Here is an 18,210-nt window from a genome sequence, read left to right as displayed (position 1 = left end):
AAAAGTTATGGGCAAAAAAAGTTCCTGTTTTTAAAATTCTTATTTTTGTCATTTCGTGAAAGGCAGGACGCAGGTACCTCACCTCAGTAGCAGTACTAAGTACCTGATACCTATTTGTTATTTTGGGCATCAATGTAGCGAATTGCCGATCGATGCCAAATAGCCAAATCGCCAACACTGATCACTCACTGAATAGTGAATACTGAATACTACAGAATATTTAGATTTTAGTGACTTTAGACTTTAACCAAAACCAAAATTGCTCTCTATATATACCTATATATTATTGCCTTTATTTTAAAGTGGGCGGAGCGGATAGCGGAGTATTACCTAAATACCTAATAGGTATGATAATAACTCAATTCTTCTGGGGGGGATATATCCCCTTCATCCCCCCCGTAAATACGCCACTTGTAAAGAGCATGTCTTTGTTATATAATCTGGATCCTGTACCTATTAGGTATATATTAGCATAATAAACTTACAACACGCAATCAAGTGCAACTATACAAAACCAACATTTGTGGCGTTGACAGATATCCCGATTACCCCGGATTCCCCTTTTCTCTCTTGCTAGTTACGAGTGTCAAATACAGCCAGCAGGCTTTACGCATGTAAGTGAGCATAAGTCGACACGAGTTTACCTTCTTGTATATCCGAAACCGACATTTAAGTGGCCATACTATGGGAGGATAAACATCTTCTTACTATAAATGATTTGCCAGCTGATGACAAAATGAATTTTTTGTCTACCCAAAAGATGTTATCTTAGTTATATTTGTACAACTAATTTTGAAAGCGATACCTTTTTCATGAATTTGCAGTTTAACTATTTATTTATTTATCATCCCTTTCTTGTTCTCGACCCTCAACAGGCTTGCGCCCAGTTACCTAGAGTGACCGCATAATGCTTTTTAGAGATGCCTGTGCAGAAGGTCTTAAGTGTTGTTCTACTTATAGGTACTACTCCGGTATTTACCATATGAATAGGGAAACTGCAGGAAAACCTATTTCGGGGTAACCAGCAGACTGCTCGAAACTGGTCTAAGGTAATTCCCATCTCTGCCACAGATGAAAAATTCACCTCAACCCAGATTTGAACACCCGACCTACGGATTTAGAGTCCAATGCTCTACCACTGAATCATAAAGATGAAGCCCGAGTTAATCAAGCAAAACACTTTCAAAAGGTGTTGTACAATTTTTAGCGCAATTTCTAACGAAGTTGGGTGCACTATTGCAGCCACTTTCTCTGTCTCTCTCTGTCCCTCTGTCCAGGGCCTTAAGTACTCCTACAGTTTTCATGATATTTAGTTCGTTCTTTTTGCATTCGGTAGCGTATAGCTCTGGCACCTGAGCCAATGAAAATCTTGACGATGAAACTGCGCATGCGCAGTGTCAATTTTCTTACTTATGGAGATATTTCTTTGAAATTTTTACCAATGATGCTTTTAGGAAAAGCAAACGTATCGCATATTATAAATATCAGAATAATGTGCGCATGCGCAATATCAACTTATTGAGATATTTTTGAGAATATCTTTTTGAAATTGTAATCACAGATGCTTCTGTCGTTAGAGGCAAACATGTCTGGTATTGCAAACATTAGATGTGCGCATGCGCAGTCAGTCAGTGCCAACTTCCTTATTTATGAAGATATTTCTTTGACATTTTAACCACATATGTCTCTATAATAGTACAAGAAAAACATAGCGCACATAACCTTGGGGAAGTACTGATCAATTTATGAAAAATACCATGAAGTTACTCGCCTTAAGGCGAAATCCTTTTTACTTGTTTTGTATAGTGATCCTTAATAACCGATAGTTAAATAATATCATTGACGTTTTGTTTTATTCTAAGAGACGTGTTAAGTAGGTATTAATGTTGTGAATATAGAGCATTTTACATATAATTTATTTTTTTACAACATTTTTGGAAACTTCGAGGGAAAGCAAGGAGAAAAGTTTACTTTTATGACTGTGAAGGTCAGTGACACAATATTTTAGTTATTTTTGAGTCCTACTGTTTGAACGTTACGTGAGAGCCGAGTCTTTCTTTATCATAAGTAAAAATAAATGAACAGTTACCCTTCGAATTCTACGACTATAATCTACAAACCAAAAATGTACGAATTGCAGGTAATTATATACACATCAATAAAACGTAAGCCACAACCTAAACCATAGCTTGTAAAAAGATTTAGAAATCCCTGCGAATTCCAAATGAATCCAATAAAAATTACAAGTTAATTCCCAAAGATTTGTATGAATTTCAAAAGAATTCCATGAATTCCGCCAGAATTCCAAAAGAGTTCCATGAATTCCATAAGAACTCCAAGAGGTTGTACACCAGAATTCCACAGTGGTTTGCCCCTCGTGTGTTTCTCATATTCATAAAGATAAAAAAACAATTCAAAATATTCGTTACTTTATTATAAACTTATATAAAACGAACACTTATGGCATGATATTTCGTTACTTTATTATAAACTTATATAAAACGAACACTTATGGCATGATATCTTCTCATTTGTTCAATTTTGTTGACATTTTGTAAAAGTATCCATTATCATTATTTAGTAACACAGATGGCTTATCAAATTCAACAACCTCACCTTCACTCATAACTAGAATTTTATCAGAATCCAAAACTGTCTGTAACCTATGGGCAATGGTCAGTACTGTGCACGACTCAAACTTTTTCCGAATTGTCCTCTGTATTAAAGTATCGGTCTCCAAATCTACGTTTGCAGTAGCCTCGTCCATGATTAATATTTTATTATTACGTAAAATGGCACGTGCTAAGCATATAAGCTGACGTTGGCCCACGCTTACATTCTTCCCACCTTGGCTGATGACATGACACAACCCTAAAACAACAAACTATATCACTTCTGTACGGTAGATCAAAACAAACCTTGCGGTGACGAAGCAAATAGTTCCTTAAGTTCAACATCTTCGAGAACATTCCACAAAGCACTATCTTCGTACTCTTGAAATGGATCCAAGTTTTGCCTTAAAGTGCCAGAGAAGAGAGTAGGATCTTGAGGAATGACCGAAATTTTTGAACGTAACGCTTGCAAATTTATGCTCTTTGTGTCAACGCCATCAATTAAAATTTCTCCAGATATTGGAGTTAACCGAAGAAGGGCGTTGGCAATAGATGTTTTTCCTGCACCCGTTCGTCCGATAATTCCAATTTTCTCTTTTGAAGAAACTTGGAAACTTAAATTTTTTAAAGTAGGTGGAGCATCCGGTAAATACTGAAGGGTAACGTTGCGGAACACTATTTCCCCAACTTCCGGCCACGTAGTCGACACCTCTACACCACCACTTTCCTCTTGTTCGACGGAATCATACTCCAAAATACGTTCCACACATGTCATGTTATTTTCCAAATCCGCCGTCTGTTGCATCGCCCATTGAAGTATGCCAATCACACTTAGACACTCGGTAACAGCGAGCCCTACGTTACCACCCAGCAGCTCTATAAGAGAGATTCAACTACGTCGGTCCACTTTACAAGCGACTTACCATGATCGGAAATTACAAAACTAAGCGTGACTATGGCGAGGTATACAGCACATATGCAGTCGAGGAAATATCCGAAACCCTGGGACGTGGTTAGGAATAAATGATAGCAGCCGCTATGCAAGTCTTGATGGATGTCGAATTCCTCTCTGAGAATTGCTTCTGCCTGAAAAGCTTGGACGGTACTTAGGCCCTGTAGCGATGAGCTTAAGTGTTCGAAAACTGGACTCCGAGCTAATTGGACGTTTATTAAACAATTAAAACGCAAATAAAAAACTTACTTACACCTTCCAGTCGTTTTATATTACGACTTGTTAACAGGCAATAGGTCTTCAAACCGTACGCCATAGCACCTATTACTATTGTTGGTATTAATAGCCAGTAGTTTACAACTGCTATTAGTATAACCGAAGCGAGCGCGTACAACAATAACTGGGTCGTATCAATTGCAACAGTTGGCAAAAGCGTATCGACCGTGCCCATATCCTGCGAGAAGCGATTTATGATCCGTCCTTGAGGGTTTGTGTTAAAAAAACGCATGGTTCCGCCAATGACGTTTTTGAACATATTGTTGTGCAGTTTTTCTGATGAGTTTAATGATAAAGAGTAGAATGTGTAGGACCGTATTGACACAATAATGATGCACATGGCGGTTATTAAGGAATATAAGTAAATGTACATGTTGTTCGAGTACTGGTTATATTCCATTGACTCTGGGATGAAGATGCTGGTATTATCCTGCTTGAGAGCCATATCCTCCATTTGTGCTTTGTTCACCCTGCAATACTTTTAGTGTTAACAAATTGGACATCAAGGTGCAGAATGTGGATAGGGTAAATAGGAAACACCTGCCATTCCGACTACCCAGTTATTAATTTTTACAAGGTCGTGCATGTGTCTGGCTACTGACGTCACAGCGGACGTAAATATCAATATTTTGTGCAAAAATTTTTTCATCGTTTTTTACTAACAAAATCTCTGACTTCATCTTTGGCTCTGCACTTTTTCGTGAACCGGAAAAGTTGGATCAATTGTTAACTATACACATGACAATGCACTAGGCGACACGCCTACCCAGGAAATTGAATCAAAAATCAAAGTAAAGGTCCCGTTTTCCGTGAATAACTTGAGAACTGTTGCTCCTAATTAAAGAGAATTAAACAGCATAAAATTATCTACAAAATGATATAGCATAGTCAAAGAGTAAACTCTACGCTACGGTAATAATAATGCTAAATGAGAGAATAATAATAATAATAGTACCCCTTTATTTTTAACTCAAACGGCCGACCTATAAGTAATATCAAAGAGTAAACTCTACGCTACGGTAATAATAATACTAAATGAGAGAATAATAATAATAATCATAGTATCCCTTTATTTTTAACTCAAACGGCCTTCATAAATATAAAAGAGATTGATATTAAATGTCCATGTTTTAAGCTAAACTAAAAATTTAAATTTAACGGAAAAAAATATATATTACTTATATTAAATAAACTTAAACAACAAAATTAAATAATTTCTGATGTGCATGCTAAATGACAACTTGTTGCATGTACATCATGCTAATCATACACACCTCCATTAAATTTATGTTTAAAAAAAATATATAATAATCTTTCTTTAATTTATTTTCATTTAAAAAATGTTTTCCACTGACCGTTTGGATCAGATATTTAATCTTATTTTTAAATGATTCGTATGAGTAAGTTACCAAGTAAGTCATTGCCGTAAAATCCTTGTACCTTATTAAAAATTTTATAAGCGTTGAATAAAATCTTTTTCTTTGTAAGCGGTACATTACACTTATTGGATATCTTCCATCTGGTGGAGTAATTGTGTATGGGTAATTCCAGTTCGCTGTTCAGGTGATTATTATATAAATATCTAGCAATGGCAATAAAGTAACTGCTTTACACAGAATAACTGAGATTCATGAAAAACTAGATGAGACGGATATCTCTTTGGTCTTTGTAACATGGTTTTAATGATTATTTTTGGACCACTATAATCTGGTGAATGTAAGACGTCGATTCTCTCTCTCCCCCCCCCCCCATATTAGTATACCGTAACATTACAGAGCTGCTTGTACATATCCGAAATAAATTTTCTTTAGAGAATGTAACTTTATAGTGTGAAACATGCACATTCCATCTAAGGTATTGATCAAAATATATCCCCAGATATTTAATCTCCGTTATCTTTTTAATGTAAACATTGCTCTTGCAATTAATTTGACTACATCCAAAACAGTGAATTTTCAAGAGATCTAGCGTTTGGTGTTCAGATAGATTATACAATTTAAGTCATACAAAATGTTTTATCAAAGTTTAGACAAAGGAGATTATTATCTAGCCAATGTTTAACATAAGATATTCTATCCTGAGCTTGCATTACACTTCCTCCCAGTTCTTTCCTGTTACAAGTAATAATGTGTCGTCGGCATATGATATTAACTTAGTGTGCTTCGTTTCGTTTGCATATATTATGTAGGTATAGTAGAGGTCCCAAAATAGAGCCCTGTGGAATACCGCGAGAGACTCCTAATTCTGTGCTCAACTTTCCATTACAGTAGGTAGACCCTTTGCTTCCTATTACTCAAAAAATTGTTTAAATAGTAGACTTCCACTCCCACGTACACCACACAATTCTCATTTTTCCAACAGTATTGGAATAGACACGCAATCAAAAGCCTTGGATATAGGTCAAAAAAATTTCCCATTGTAGGAATAGAATTGTCTAGGTTTGCGTAAAGATTTGAAGATAGATTTTTTTATATGGTATCAAATATTTTTGATATGCACGATGTTACTGTGATGGGTCTATAATTTTCCATAACCTATTATTGTTACCATTAGGATAACTACCATCTGTATATCATCGATTCAAAATTATACTTAAAGGCAATCCAATATTTTCCGCTAATATTTTTATGGTTTTGGTAGAAATGCCATCTGGACCCACACTATGCGTATCCTTTAATGTACCTCGTCTGTAGTTATCTGTTTTAAAAATATGGTTGCCGGGTTCTAGTTATTTTATGTTACGTAGGTGGCGATGTGTGTGTGAGGGGGGGGGGGGGAGGCCTGGACTACAGAGGGTTTTCCTCAGACGTACGTAGCTTCGCATATCTACAAGGCGAATGCTGGAGCAGTAGGTACTCTTCCCTCTCAGCACTCTAACTCCATTCCTTCTGTTCTCATCCTTAACTTTACCCATCCTTACATTCCCGTTCTCTAGCTGAAGGGGGTCAGGAAACCCTGAGCAGCCCGCCTGTGGTATCCCTCAGGGTGTCGGAGGAATGAAACACGTTTACCTTTTCCTTTTACGAGCCCTAACACATAAATGTTCGGACACTCAAAATTTTACAAATGTTGTAACTTAAAAATCATTGTATGTTTATTTATTTTTTTTTCTTACTATAGTTATAAATTAAACATATTTAGTAACTGTAATTTTATATTTTGTTTCAAAATTAATTAATTTCAACTGTCAAATAACACAAAACACCATAAAATTAGAATTTAAAGTGACACAAAAATGTTCGGACACCACCCCTTAACAATGAGTTACATCCCCTTTGGCTTTAATAACAGCTTGGATTCGTGTAGGCATGATCGTCACAAGAGCTTTACATTGATCGATGCCAAAGGTATCCCAAATCTCTTGTAACTTTTCACTCAAAGAAGCAATATTGCGTTGCGGATGAATACGCAAAGTTTGCTTCATTTTGTCACACTGTTCCAATGACATTGAGATCTGGACTGCTTGAGGGCACCTCTAAAACACTATTATTGTGGTCTTGTAACCATTTCTTAGTCGTTTTTTCCTGTGACATGATGCTCCGTCTTATTGAAAAACAAAGTCTGCATCAGGGTATAATGTCGCAAGTGAAGGCAATCTACTTTGGTCTAAAATTGCTTGATATTTCTGAGCATAAACATTGCCATTTGTAAGTGCAATTGTCCCAGCCCATTTGCAGACATACTGCCCCACACCGTTCACCATTGGGGAATTTTACAGAACGCTTTAAGCAATCTTTGTGAAACGCTTTGTTTTCCGTTCTGATAACTCTTTCTCGATTATCGCCTACATTGATATCAAATCGAGATACATTACTAAAAATGATTTTTACCAGTCTTGATAAGACCACGCCGGCCGTTCCGGAAGCCAATTCAACCTCTTCTTTATTATTTTTGTGTTTTACAGATGTTTTTCTTTCGCCTATTTAAAAAAGTATTTTCTAATGCTCAATCATTTTAACCTAAAGATCAACTTACTTTATAAAAATCTAAATCTGATTGGTGGATCCACCTTCGACAGGTTTAGGTAGAAACATGAGCATTTGTTACTTCGTGCCATTTTACCGTAAGATTCCGTACTGTGTCTCTTCGTCCAGACTTGGCAAATGGTTATCAGCGCTTTCTGCATTTTAGGGGTAACTGGTGGCCGTCTTCCTGTGTTGTTTCCTTCAACTTCGATTGATGCTGTTTTCCCATATACTTTGTTACAATATCTACCACCGTGGACATGGGCAAATTGAATTCCTGACCCATTGTCCTAAAGGATTTTCCCGTATGAACCCAATTTAATTATTAATTGTCGAATTTCTTTCCGTGTTGCTTTGCTATGTGCCATTTTTCTTTTAACAAAATGTCAAAGTGTGCTGACAAGTTATAAAAATTATAATTTTTTTGGTTTTTATCCTGTTATACCTAGATCAAACTATCAAATATATGTGGTGTCCGAACATTTATGTGTCAGTTAATTTCGCTGGTTTTCTCATTTTTATGTTGTGAGAGCATTAAAAAAATTGGTTTTTGGTATCAAACATAAACAATAAACTTAGGTATAATACATATTTCTATATAAGATATCTGCGGCTTTATTGACATTGGACTGGTTTTATTTTTATTTCGGTTTTATTTTAAAAATGCTAGATGTTCGAACATTTATGTGTTAGGGCTCGTATAATAGTGGTGGGTGGGTACTTATAATCATTCATAGTAAGAACTTATTGGGTCAGACTTTACAAGGACCATACCTATAAATATGAATGTAAATAGTAAGGAAGCAGTATTTTTTAAGCGCCGTCACGCAGTGCCAAATCTGTGCTAGTTGCTTTAACAATGTGCGTTTTTCAGGTTAATCGGTCCATTGGGTAGATCCCGAAGAAACTAATCAATTGAAAGCCGTAACTAGAATGTATCCAAAACTCAAGGTGCACAAACAAGAAAGGTATTTATGAACAATTGTTCTATCGCGTTGCAATGTTGACGCTTTCCGTTGTGTTTCCATTCGTTTTGATTTGACTCGTTGTATATTTGAACTAGCGTCGGTCGCAGTGTATTTGATACAAAAAAAAGGCGATTTAACCACCTACTTGCCATTTTATATCAAATTGGGGGTGGATACCGAGTGCAACAGAATATACACCTGCTCCTGAAAATTCTTAACAAATTAACGTATTGCAGTTTGCTTTATTTTATTGTACAGCGCGTCATTATTAAAATACATATTTGCTTTTAGTACCTCAAGATTATCCATTATACATTGAGTTTGGGCCATATATAAATAAAAAATTCTATTGCAACAAAGAGGTACTTTAAAGAAGATATGAATCGTTTTATAATATAAAGATTATTTTACCTTTACTCTTTCCTTAGAAGAGAATCACTGAGATAGTCGGAGCACCTTTATACATATACAGAATTATGTAGGTAACAAGAACCACCCGCAATTTAATTAAGATATATGAAGATTAACCAGAGGAAGGAGTGGAATAGAAGAATTATTTTGGAACATTTGTAACACTGAAAAGTTATATATAGGTACTTACCAGTATGTCAAGAAGTAAGATCCTCCACTAATCAGTGTTTGTGTAACTAGGAACAGTATAGCAACATTAAACACTGGCAACCATCCACAAGAACTGATGTACCTTCGATATACACCTATTGATACCGATCCTACAGACTTTTGTTCCTTAGTAATGTTTTGAATTTTATCGGTTTCGTTATTTCGGAATGTACCACGATTGAGTTCATCTTCATTTAAATCATCTTTTGCAGTTGAGTGATCGAGACCTCCCTTGTCATCAACCTTTGAATCTTGTGAAATAATCGTACCATTCTCTAATACTACGAGCTGATCCACATCTTTTAAGAATAGGATGTGGTGTGTCACTAATATTACAGTCTTCCCCTTCAGAAATCCCCTAATGCATTCGTCGAATACTTGTTTCGCCACACGAGCATCTACAGAGGCAAACGGATCATCCAATAAATAAATATCGGAGTTTCGGTAAACGGCACGAGCCAAGTTTATTCTCGCTTTCTGGCCACCGCTTAACGAAGCACCACGGCCCCCTACCATTGTGTGGTCACCGAACGGTAGCGTTTTAAAATCAGCTTGCAAAGCGCAGATGCGTACAACCTCATTATAGCGATCAGTATCCATTTGTTCACCGAACAGAATGTTATCACGAACACTCGCGCAGAACAGCCAAGCATCCTGTGACGCATAACTGATGTCTCCGTTTATGTAAATTTTCCCCGAAACTAATTGCAGCTCTTTCAGCATCACGTTTAGTAAACTAGATTTACCACACCCGACAGGTCCAACTATCGCAACTAACCGGCCAGGTTTCACTGAGAAATTAATGTTCTTTAATGTGAGATCTTCCTTCCACTTAGCCGAACCGTCAATAATCTCAACGGCGATAGGATCGGTCGTACTTTCGATGCTCTCCAACTGAATTTCCGTGTTGAGTAAAAAATCCTGAATACGTTTTATCGACACAAGCGCTTCGCCACGTAGTCCGAGAGCTTGTGGAAAAAACGTGGCCATCGACAATCGTAGTGAATTATAAAATATCGTCAGTGTAAAAACCTTATCCGCTCGAATGTGATTGTGAAATACGTACACTACGATTGTCACGTACAGGACGATCGGGATTATTAATATATCGAACGATAAGTACGTTGCTTTTACATACAGCGACAGTCGGATGCACTTCATTTCTAAGCTGCAAAATATATTATATTAGTTCACTCGAAGAGGTAATAGGAAATTGAGGAGTAAACCGCGTGAGCAACAAGATTACCTACTCAGTCAGTTATCAAACATTATGGAGTATTACTTGAGCTGTTTTCGAGAGTTATTGTACAAATCAAAGACAGAGATATAAAAGATGCCTTTATTTAGAGAATTAGAGAAGCAGTCTAGCATATCTTTGTAATTGAGTAAAGTTATTATTAGCTATAGACATTGGGGTTTTTCGTCGCTTATTGTTTAAACATTTGAACATTTGGTTTTGAATTTGTATTTTGTTAATCATGGGAAAATTTACACATATACCGCTTCATAGCGAACATAATCGAAAGTATGTCTGGTGATAACAAAAACCATAGGGCATGCATTCCATGCTTTATTTCGCGAGGCATTCGCAGTCGCAATCAACTGGTGCCGTGCCCATAGGCCATAATAAGTGCTACTTTTGATCCTTCGAGCCTTTAAACGAATGAGTGCCACGTTACTGCATTTGTGATCCGGTCCCAGTAAGTGTCACACTTATTCCTTCAAACCTTCCACGAATTGATGCCTCGTTACCACAAGGGTTCCGCTCCCAGAGTGAAGTGCCACATTTTGAAAGTGCCCTAAATAGCAAGTATAAAGATAGAAAAGCGAACCACGCAAAGGCCGTAGAAGGGTTCTTATCGATCCTGAAGAAAGAAGCTGAGAGGATCCGATGAGCATCTCTAGAAGCTATGGATGTCATCAAAAGAAAAGGAAGTGAGTTAGAAACGCAGTGGGCTACCTGCAGCCACGCCCAGAACCAGGATACGATTACTTCGCCAGGAAGTTCTATAAGCAAACCCTTGAATTTGCCATGGACTACAATGAATATCTCAACGCTCGGCTTATGAAACTTATCCAGAACACATGGGCAGACCTTTGATGAGGAACAGCTATTGGAAGTATAAACAGGTGGAGATTCCCAAAATCTGGGATGTCATCCAAGGAGCCCACGAAGATATGAAGGTACGCGGGGAATTAGGCCTTAGAGGTCCACTACTGCAGAAAAAGCAGTTCACCGAATCATAGTATCGCTCTGTGAGAAGGAATCCCGAGCAGAAAAGGAATACGAAAGGGTTCCTCTCCCACAGATACAGATCCTCCAATTTGGGGGCGACTACGCGACTGCTTCCTGCTGTTCCACAAGAGGTGAGGCCAGCAATCTGCTACAGCACCTGCAGGTATGTGAAGCTAACTACAAAGATGGGTGTAAGCTGCTAACCGTTACCAGAGTAAGCGTCTACTGTTATCCAAACAACTAAGCAACATCTTTCAACAGCAAAAATGAGTTCAAACTCTCCATAGAGACTTAAAATCATCCATAACACTATTGCCGATAGCCTCCGCGCAATAAATAAGATGGGTGTACAAACCGAGTCGTAGGAACCCTTGGTAATGCACATCGCATGCGAAAAGGTGTATGGGGCAAACACTAACGGCCTTGAGCCTTCGAGCAGTTCTGGAGGTACCTACAGGGAAGGTTTCAATCGAGGGCAACAAAGCAATAGAAACTACCAACAACAGAGGCCAGGTGTAAAAATAATGGGCACGAGTATACTACACCAACTTCTCAATCTGCAAGGAAAAGCACCTTCTTCCAACCTGCAAGAAGTTTGGTGAACTGTCCACAGGGTCCCCTCGCTCCTTCCAACTCCTGAATGATTTCTACCTCTGACATCGAAGTGTCATCTATCATGAGCTCGTACACCTGTTGTTCCACCAGCTTTAAATCCTCATATGGCTCTTGCAGAAGACTCTAACTGACTTTTCTTTCAGTTACTGGTTACTTCTCAAGAATTAGATGATACAGTTCGTTGGTGCAATTCGTAAATAGTACCTGCATTAGTTTACGTTCATTCAATTTCTGCTCCATTTCTTCTTAGATGTTCTCTGCAACAATCCCTCAAAGCGAATGAACAGTACACAGTACCTCTGAAGAGCGAAGACTCCGAATTCACCAGCTGATCTCCGACTGATCCCTTAATTATGCACAATGTGCGTTCCAGCGCTGAAAACTTCACTGTAGTGTCCTGTCACGGTGGCCAAATGTTGTAACTGGGGTTTCACTACTCCTACCCGGTGCAGCTGTCTCGGAGGTTCGAAGAATGATCCAGCAATTGTAGAATTTAAACTTTAGTACACTGCGGTGGTTCTGCTTAGGATCTGCAGTCACGATCGTTGCTATAGAAACAGAATTGTCATATGTTCTGGAGGTCATTTTATATCGTGCATTTGAAATAAGAATGACAGATGTCATTAGAATGCACATTCATCTGTTTCACTTTATCTATCCTTACGGTTAAAGAACGGCTTAGCCTACTTATTCAAACTTATTAATGTAATTTTAACACTTGCTATAGAATAAATAATTTTTATTTGCAAATCTAAGGGACTCATCATGAGAGAGAGCATCGCCAAATGGTCGTAATGTAGTGGTAAAAACTTGGTTCCATTAAAGATCACTTTACAAAAGTTCACTATTTGGTGGGTAGCAAAATGCTTGTGCAGCCTCTCATTTCGGAAATCACTGTCACAATTTCAGAAATATAATTGCAACAACAACCTCAGGGCGATTTTCTTTTTTCGAGGATACTCTGTATCCAAGATAAGGATGTCTATATCATGGGGATCTAGAAAACCATTGACGATACAACGATAATCAAATTTGGGAAAAGTCTGATTACTTTCCAAGATATGCCAGATAACTTCCCGTTAGCTATTTAAACTGACGTTTTTGCAATTTTTGATTTTGTATTAAAATTCAAAATTACAATTGACTGTTCTTTTTGAAATAAAATCCCTGTAGGTAAGTATAATAAAAAGTTCAAAGAAAAAGGATCTTATAAATTCTCGTTTTGCAGATCTGGAGGTACATATCACCAGCAGACATAAACAGAGTGATTTGAAATGGCTACCACAAAATCTGCTGTGAAAATCTGATGAATGTCGATACTGTGGTTGATTTCATAATACAAAAAAAAGGAAACAAATTTGTAAGTATAGTGTTTGAATCTCTTTACAATTACATTATGCAGCAGTATTGCTCAGACTGTGTAGGTATACCAAATTGCTCCAGAGCGGTTTACCTCTAGTAAGAAACATACTTGCGAAGTGAGAGCATTAAACTTGTGGTTAACTTCTCCCAAGCGTGCATTTTAATTATATCAATTCCTGATAAAAGCTCATTCATGTAACACACTCTGTCATCTGTCCGTAAGGCCGCTCTTGATCGATACTTCGATGCTAAATTACCCAGCAAATCTAAAAGCAGGTATTATCTATCACAATAACATAGCAAGTAACTACTTACAATACATTGGTATAAATAAGAACAGTAGCAATACACCAAAAATCGATGATAAACCAACAAAGCAGTACATTAAATAAATAACAACAAAGCACTGCAGTGGGCCGACCCATAGATAATTCAGCATTAATGCACATTTGGTAAATATAATGACATCATTTGAGAGCAAGTTGATCATTTGGCCGAGACTTGTTTTATCGAATGCGGCATTATTCAACTTGAGGGCTTTACGATAGATTAGAGAACAGCACGCTATTTTCACTTTCAAACCGACCAACTGGGAATGTACCATAAGTGGATGAAACAGTGCTATGCGTAGGACAGATAGTAACACTATTCCACCTGCATACCACCGTGCCTCGGTCAGGTTAGTACGCGAACCCTCCTCCACACTAGGCATGTAGTGTAAAAGTAACTGTCCGAGGAACACAGCTTGTGCCGGCCTGCAAACTTCCCTCATAGAAATTGATAAATAACTCAATACCTTACTTCAGTATTAACTCTAAGATGGCAAGCACAAAGCCCCAAGTGATGTACTCAATACCAAATACAGAAATTAAAACTTTTAGTAACGAAGGTCCCTCATCAGTGCGGCATGATTTCCTCCATAGTACTTCTACTTTATTACCCAAATGCTCCGAACGAAGATCAGTGATTGTTTCGTAAATATCCTCTTCCTCGAATGGCTTTCTGTGTCCCTTAATGAATGTTGGTAAAGTGTACCTAAAATGATCTGATCAGTTCAGGGTACACAATTGTGTGGTACTTACAAAAATGTGGCTGCATACAAAGGGTTTGCATTTTGTCTAGGATTTGCCTTACGTTTGGTCTTGCTGGTGCTGTTCATTTTAAGTGTAACTGGATACTGATAAGAAGCTTATTAGCCGTTTTTTGTAACATCCTTTGTGCTATGGATCTACGGGTAACATCACCTCATGCTAACTTGGAAGTTTGGTACAGCAAAAAAGGTATGGCACATGATACCTTTATTCATAATTTATTCATGTGTTTACCTTTGCAGTTTTGTACCAAAGAGTAGGGGGCAACTGGAGATTAATTAATGCTTAAAATAGTCTTGGGTCAGCAGCCATACCTACATGGTGCTTCAATCTTCAATTCAGCTGCACATTTAGGCAACCCATCAGACTGCTATACATTCAAGATACAGTAGGCTTGTACCCGAAAAAGGCCCATAGACGAACACAAAAACACACCACATCTCTATAAATAAACTAACAGTCACAGGTACTTATGTCCTGATGAGAGCTAAGGTTATAAGGATTTTTGTAGTATAAGCAAGCAGGGGTAAGTTGGTCCCCGAAGTGAGTGGGCTGTTCCATAACGAAAGATAGGTACCTATTTCTTGTGCCTAAAAGCGAGTTAAAGCTTAATATACGTAAGGAATTTTATTTACGCCGGTGGGGAACCAGTTGCTCCAAAAATTTTGCTGTTGGAGGTAAGTGGGTCCCATGTATGTGGAGAAGTGGGTCTTATATTCTTTCGCCCACAAAAAAGAGACCAACTGTTTACTCTTAGTCCCTATGGTGCATAGGTATGCATATTTTTCAGAATGCCTTATTCAATGCTAGAATCTATGTTCGAAAAACCATTCCTGGGGTTGATAGATGTCGCTACACTACAGTCAAGAGGAGCTCCAGGTCGCAAATCGTTGAAGGGAGCCTTTAGAAAATGTAACATTAGCATCATGTTAGGGGTACAAGGGGTTCCTTTTTATATTACCGGACTATAGGCATGAAAACACAAGACTAGAGCAACAACATTATATTTTTCAAAATAGTTTCCCTGATTTACAATACAGGTATAACACCATTTCAATAATCTCAATAATCCAGTATAAAAATCGGTTTTTCCGCACAATGGCCCTCAACAGGTGCCAAAAGTTAATCTTTATTGTCCCCATCAGTGTTTTTTTGGAATTCGGAAATAAAAAATAGTCATTGTTGACTGTTCATAGGTCCCTACGCCGACACTAAAACTTTGTTTTTTTATTTTATTTTTATTTTAACTGGCATGTACTGTACCTAGGTAACCTAAGCCTTCTACAATATAAAGATATTTAATATTCGCTCATTCTCCCCTCGCCATTTTAAAACGTAGTCTTGGAAATGCGATGGCAATTTTCTTTCTCGTTCCAATCTTCTATAGGGTGCTTCTTTTCAATTTGGGTAATAATGGTTCTGGGTAAGAAAGCTACCGGACGCCCGTTTTGTGTCACAGCTGCACAGATGTCTTGACAACTGGAGGAGATTTCTGGTCCACACAGACGAGTAAGGAGTTGGCAATGCCTTTCTTAAGCCTAGAAAAAGTTGATGTGGCTTCTTTTGATAATGGAAACTATTCATCACAGGACACAACTCTTTTCGAATTTTTGGGAATTTTAGGACCCCTCTCGCTTTCCGTTTTAGAATAGCACAACATTACGCAAAGTTCGTGGTGACGTCATTACAAAAACCATTTGAAATCTTTCAGGTGACTTTTGCAGACCTTTATTACGTATAGAGTTGATTGCCTATAGCCAACTACTCCATGCATTGACATTGGTTTAAGAAAAGCTTCTTACCCAACCCTCCACAGGAACGCCCAGTATTTCCTACTTATTCATGATGCTCACAAAACCCATATAATTCCAGAGCTTTGAAAATGATTACGATTTTAAAACTACCTCCCCACGCAACGCACGTATTGTATTGTAGCTGTTGGATGCTGCAATATGTGGCGGTGGACCCTTTAAGACTAGTTGGGGTAAAGAACTAGTAAAACAGCGAAGACTTAACCCCAGAAAACGAATTCCCAAATGAGATTTTGTTGAGCTCCTCAATGAAACCTATCATGAAGTGCCAAAGTGAAACTAGTGCGGGAGCTACCTCATGTCACGTGCAGAGTTGGACTGGGTCAAGCATAGAGTGACCCAGTGACCCGGTGACCCAGTTAGTTTACTGACCCAGTGACCCGGTGACCCAGTTGACCCGGTGACCAGTTGACCCGGTGACCCAGCTTGACCCGGTGACCCAGTTTGACCCAGTGACCCAGCTTGACCCAGCTTGACCCAGTTTGACCCGGTGACCCAGCTTGACCCAGTTTGACCCAGTGACCCAGCTTGATCCGGTGACCCAGCTTGACCCAGTTTGACCCGGTGACCCAGCTTGACCCGGTGACCCAGCTTGACCCAGTGACCCATCTTGACCCAGCTTTACTCAGTGACCCGTCCTGACCCGGTGGCCCAGTAATTAAATTATTGTTAGGTATCATCCAAAACAATTTCAAGTAACTTTTAATTTAAAAAAAAACTTCCTCAATAATATTCGGCAACAAGCACGTAGCCCAATTTCATTCAAGAGAACTAATACCTAAAAAAATCAAATGCATTTGTTTATAGTTTGTGGTCAAGTAGTCAATGAAAGTATTTAGAGAAAAGATTTATTTGGATTAAGCTAACTAGTAGAAAAAAATTAAATGTGAATGAACACCTGTAAGCAAACTGGTAAGCCCTGAAGCAAAGAAATAACATTATTCTAATACAATTCGGGACATGGAAAGTTTTTTACGGCAGTATTAAAGCAAACATCACAGAAATGGCAGTTGTCAAGCAATCGAGTATTATTTTCAACAAACCAGCATTTCATTTATTGCATAATCTGTACACTTGAACCGAGGGCACTGACTTAACTGCGTTATTCAATCAAACTAGGTGACTGGGTCGAATTGGGTCCCCGGGTGAAATTGCGTCGCTGGGTCAAACTGGGTCACTGGGTCAAATTGGGTCACTGGGTCAAACTGGGTCAAGTTGGGTCACTGGGTCAAACTGGGTCAACTGGGTCACTGGGTCAAGTTGGGTCACTGGGTCAAACTGGGTCACTGGGTCAACTGGGTCACTGGGTCTAACTGAAAAGAGTACGACGTGACCCAGCGACCCAGTGACCCAGTTTAATTTAGTGACCCAGGTGACCCAGTTGACCCAGTGACCCAGTGACCCAGTCCAACTCTGGTCACGTGTGCAGGTGTATGTCCCCTAAGTTTTTGAGCGGATCTTTATATTAAACACGTATAGGAGCTTAAAAAAACATTGGCCATCGAAATCATGGTCATTTGGTTGCCATCTTTAAAAATGGCCGGCACTTGCTAGACTTGTTGTCCAAGTACCTATATCTTCCCACACAATGCTAAAAAATTTTACTGATTTGAAGGCAAACAACATGATAACACGATTCTCCATTTATAGCATTGCAAAAGCTTCACTTTATGTGAAGATTGTGTTACGTTCTTTTTGCTC

The 18,210-nt window shown here is 38.3% G+C and overlaps 2 protein-coding genes across 7 annotated transcripts in view; one reads left to right on the top strand and one right to left on the bottom strand.

The window, feature by feature from the left end:
• Positions 1–18,210, top strand: part of LOC116172839 (probable multidrug resistance-associated protein lethal(2)03659) — a 48,011-nt gene that overhangs the window by 10,293 nt on the left and 19,508 nt on the right. For 3 of the 6 annotated variants that reach the window (XM_031490141.1, XM_031490139.1, XM_031490136.1), the window contains exons 1-2: positions 12,934–13,418; positions 13,474–13,605. The gene's annotated coding sequence lies outside the window, so the exon portion shown is untranslated. Of the gene's footprint in view, positions 1–12,933; positions 13,419–13,473; positions 13,606–15,034; positions 15,165–15,209; positions 15,376–18,210 lie in introns of those variants that run through there. The other 3 variants (XM_031490137.1, XM_031490134.1, XM_031490138.1) reach the window with 3 other exon arrangements.
• On the bottom strand, positions 2,457–14,830 carry LOC116172837 (probable multidrug resistance-associated protein lethal(2)03659). Its single transcript, XM_031490133.1, has 9 exons — positions 14,690–14,830; positions 14,409–14,642; positions 13,923–14,362; positions 13,717–13,873; positions 9,375–10,562; positions 3,814–4,310; positions 3,536–3,766; positions 2,919–3,488; positions 2,457–2,871 (listed from the first exon to the last, which is right to left on the bottom strand). The coding sequence occupies exons 1-9, from the start codon at positions 14,764–14,766 to the stop codon at positions 2,528–2,530; spliced, it is 3,738 nt and encodes a 1,245-aa protein (XP_031345993.1). The 5' UTR covers positions 14,767–14,830; the 3' UTR covers positions 2,457–2,527.

Source organism: Photinus pyralis, unplaced genomic scaffold (genome assembly GCF_008802855.1).
Source record: "Photinus pyralis isolate 1611_PpyrPB1 unplaced genomic scaffold, Ppyr1.3 Ppyr1.4_LG5, whole genome shotgun sequence".
Taxonomy (NCBI): Eukaryota; Metazoa; Arthropoda; class Insecta; order Coleoptera; family Lampyridae; genus Photinus; species Photinus pyralis.
This window is presented reverse-complemented; position numbering and strand designations above follow the sequence as displayed.

Bases quoted from the DNA above. Each gene is read 5' to 3' on its own strand.
- LOC116172837 (XM_031490133.1), bottom strand. From the start codon at position 14,766: ATGAACAGCACCAGCAAGACCAAACGTAAGGCAAATCCTAGACAAAAT. The intron at 14,363-14,408 runs GTAAGGTATTGA...GGAAGTTTGCAG, and splicing joins ATCTTAGAGTTAATACTGAA to GCCGGCACAAGCTGTGTTCC. The intron at 3,489-3,535 runs GTAAGTCGCTTG...TCTCTCTTATAG, and splicing joins TTTTGTAATTTCCGATCATG to AGCTGCTGGGTGGTAACGTA.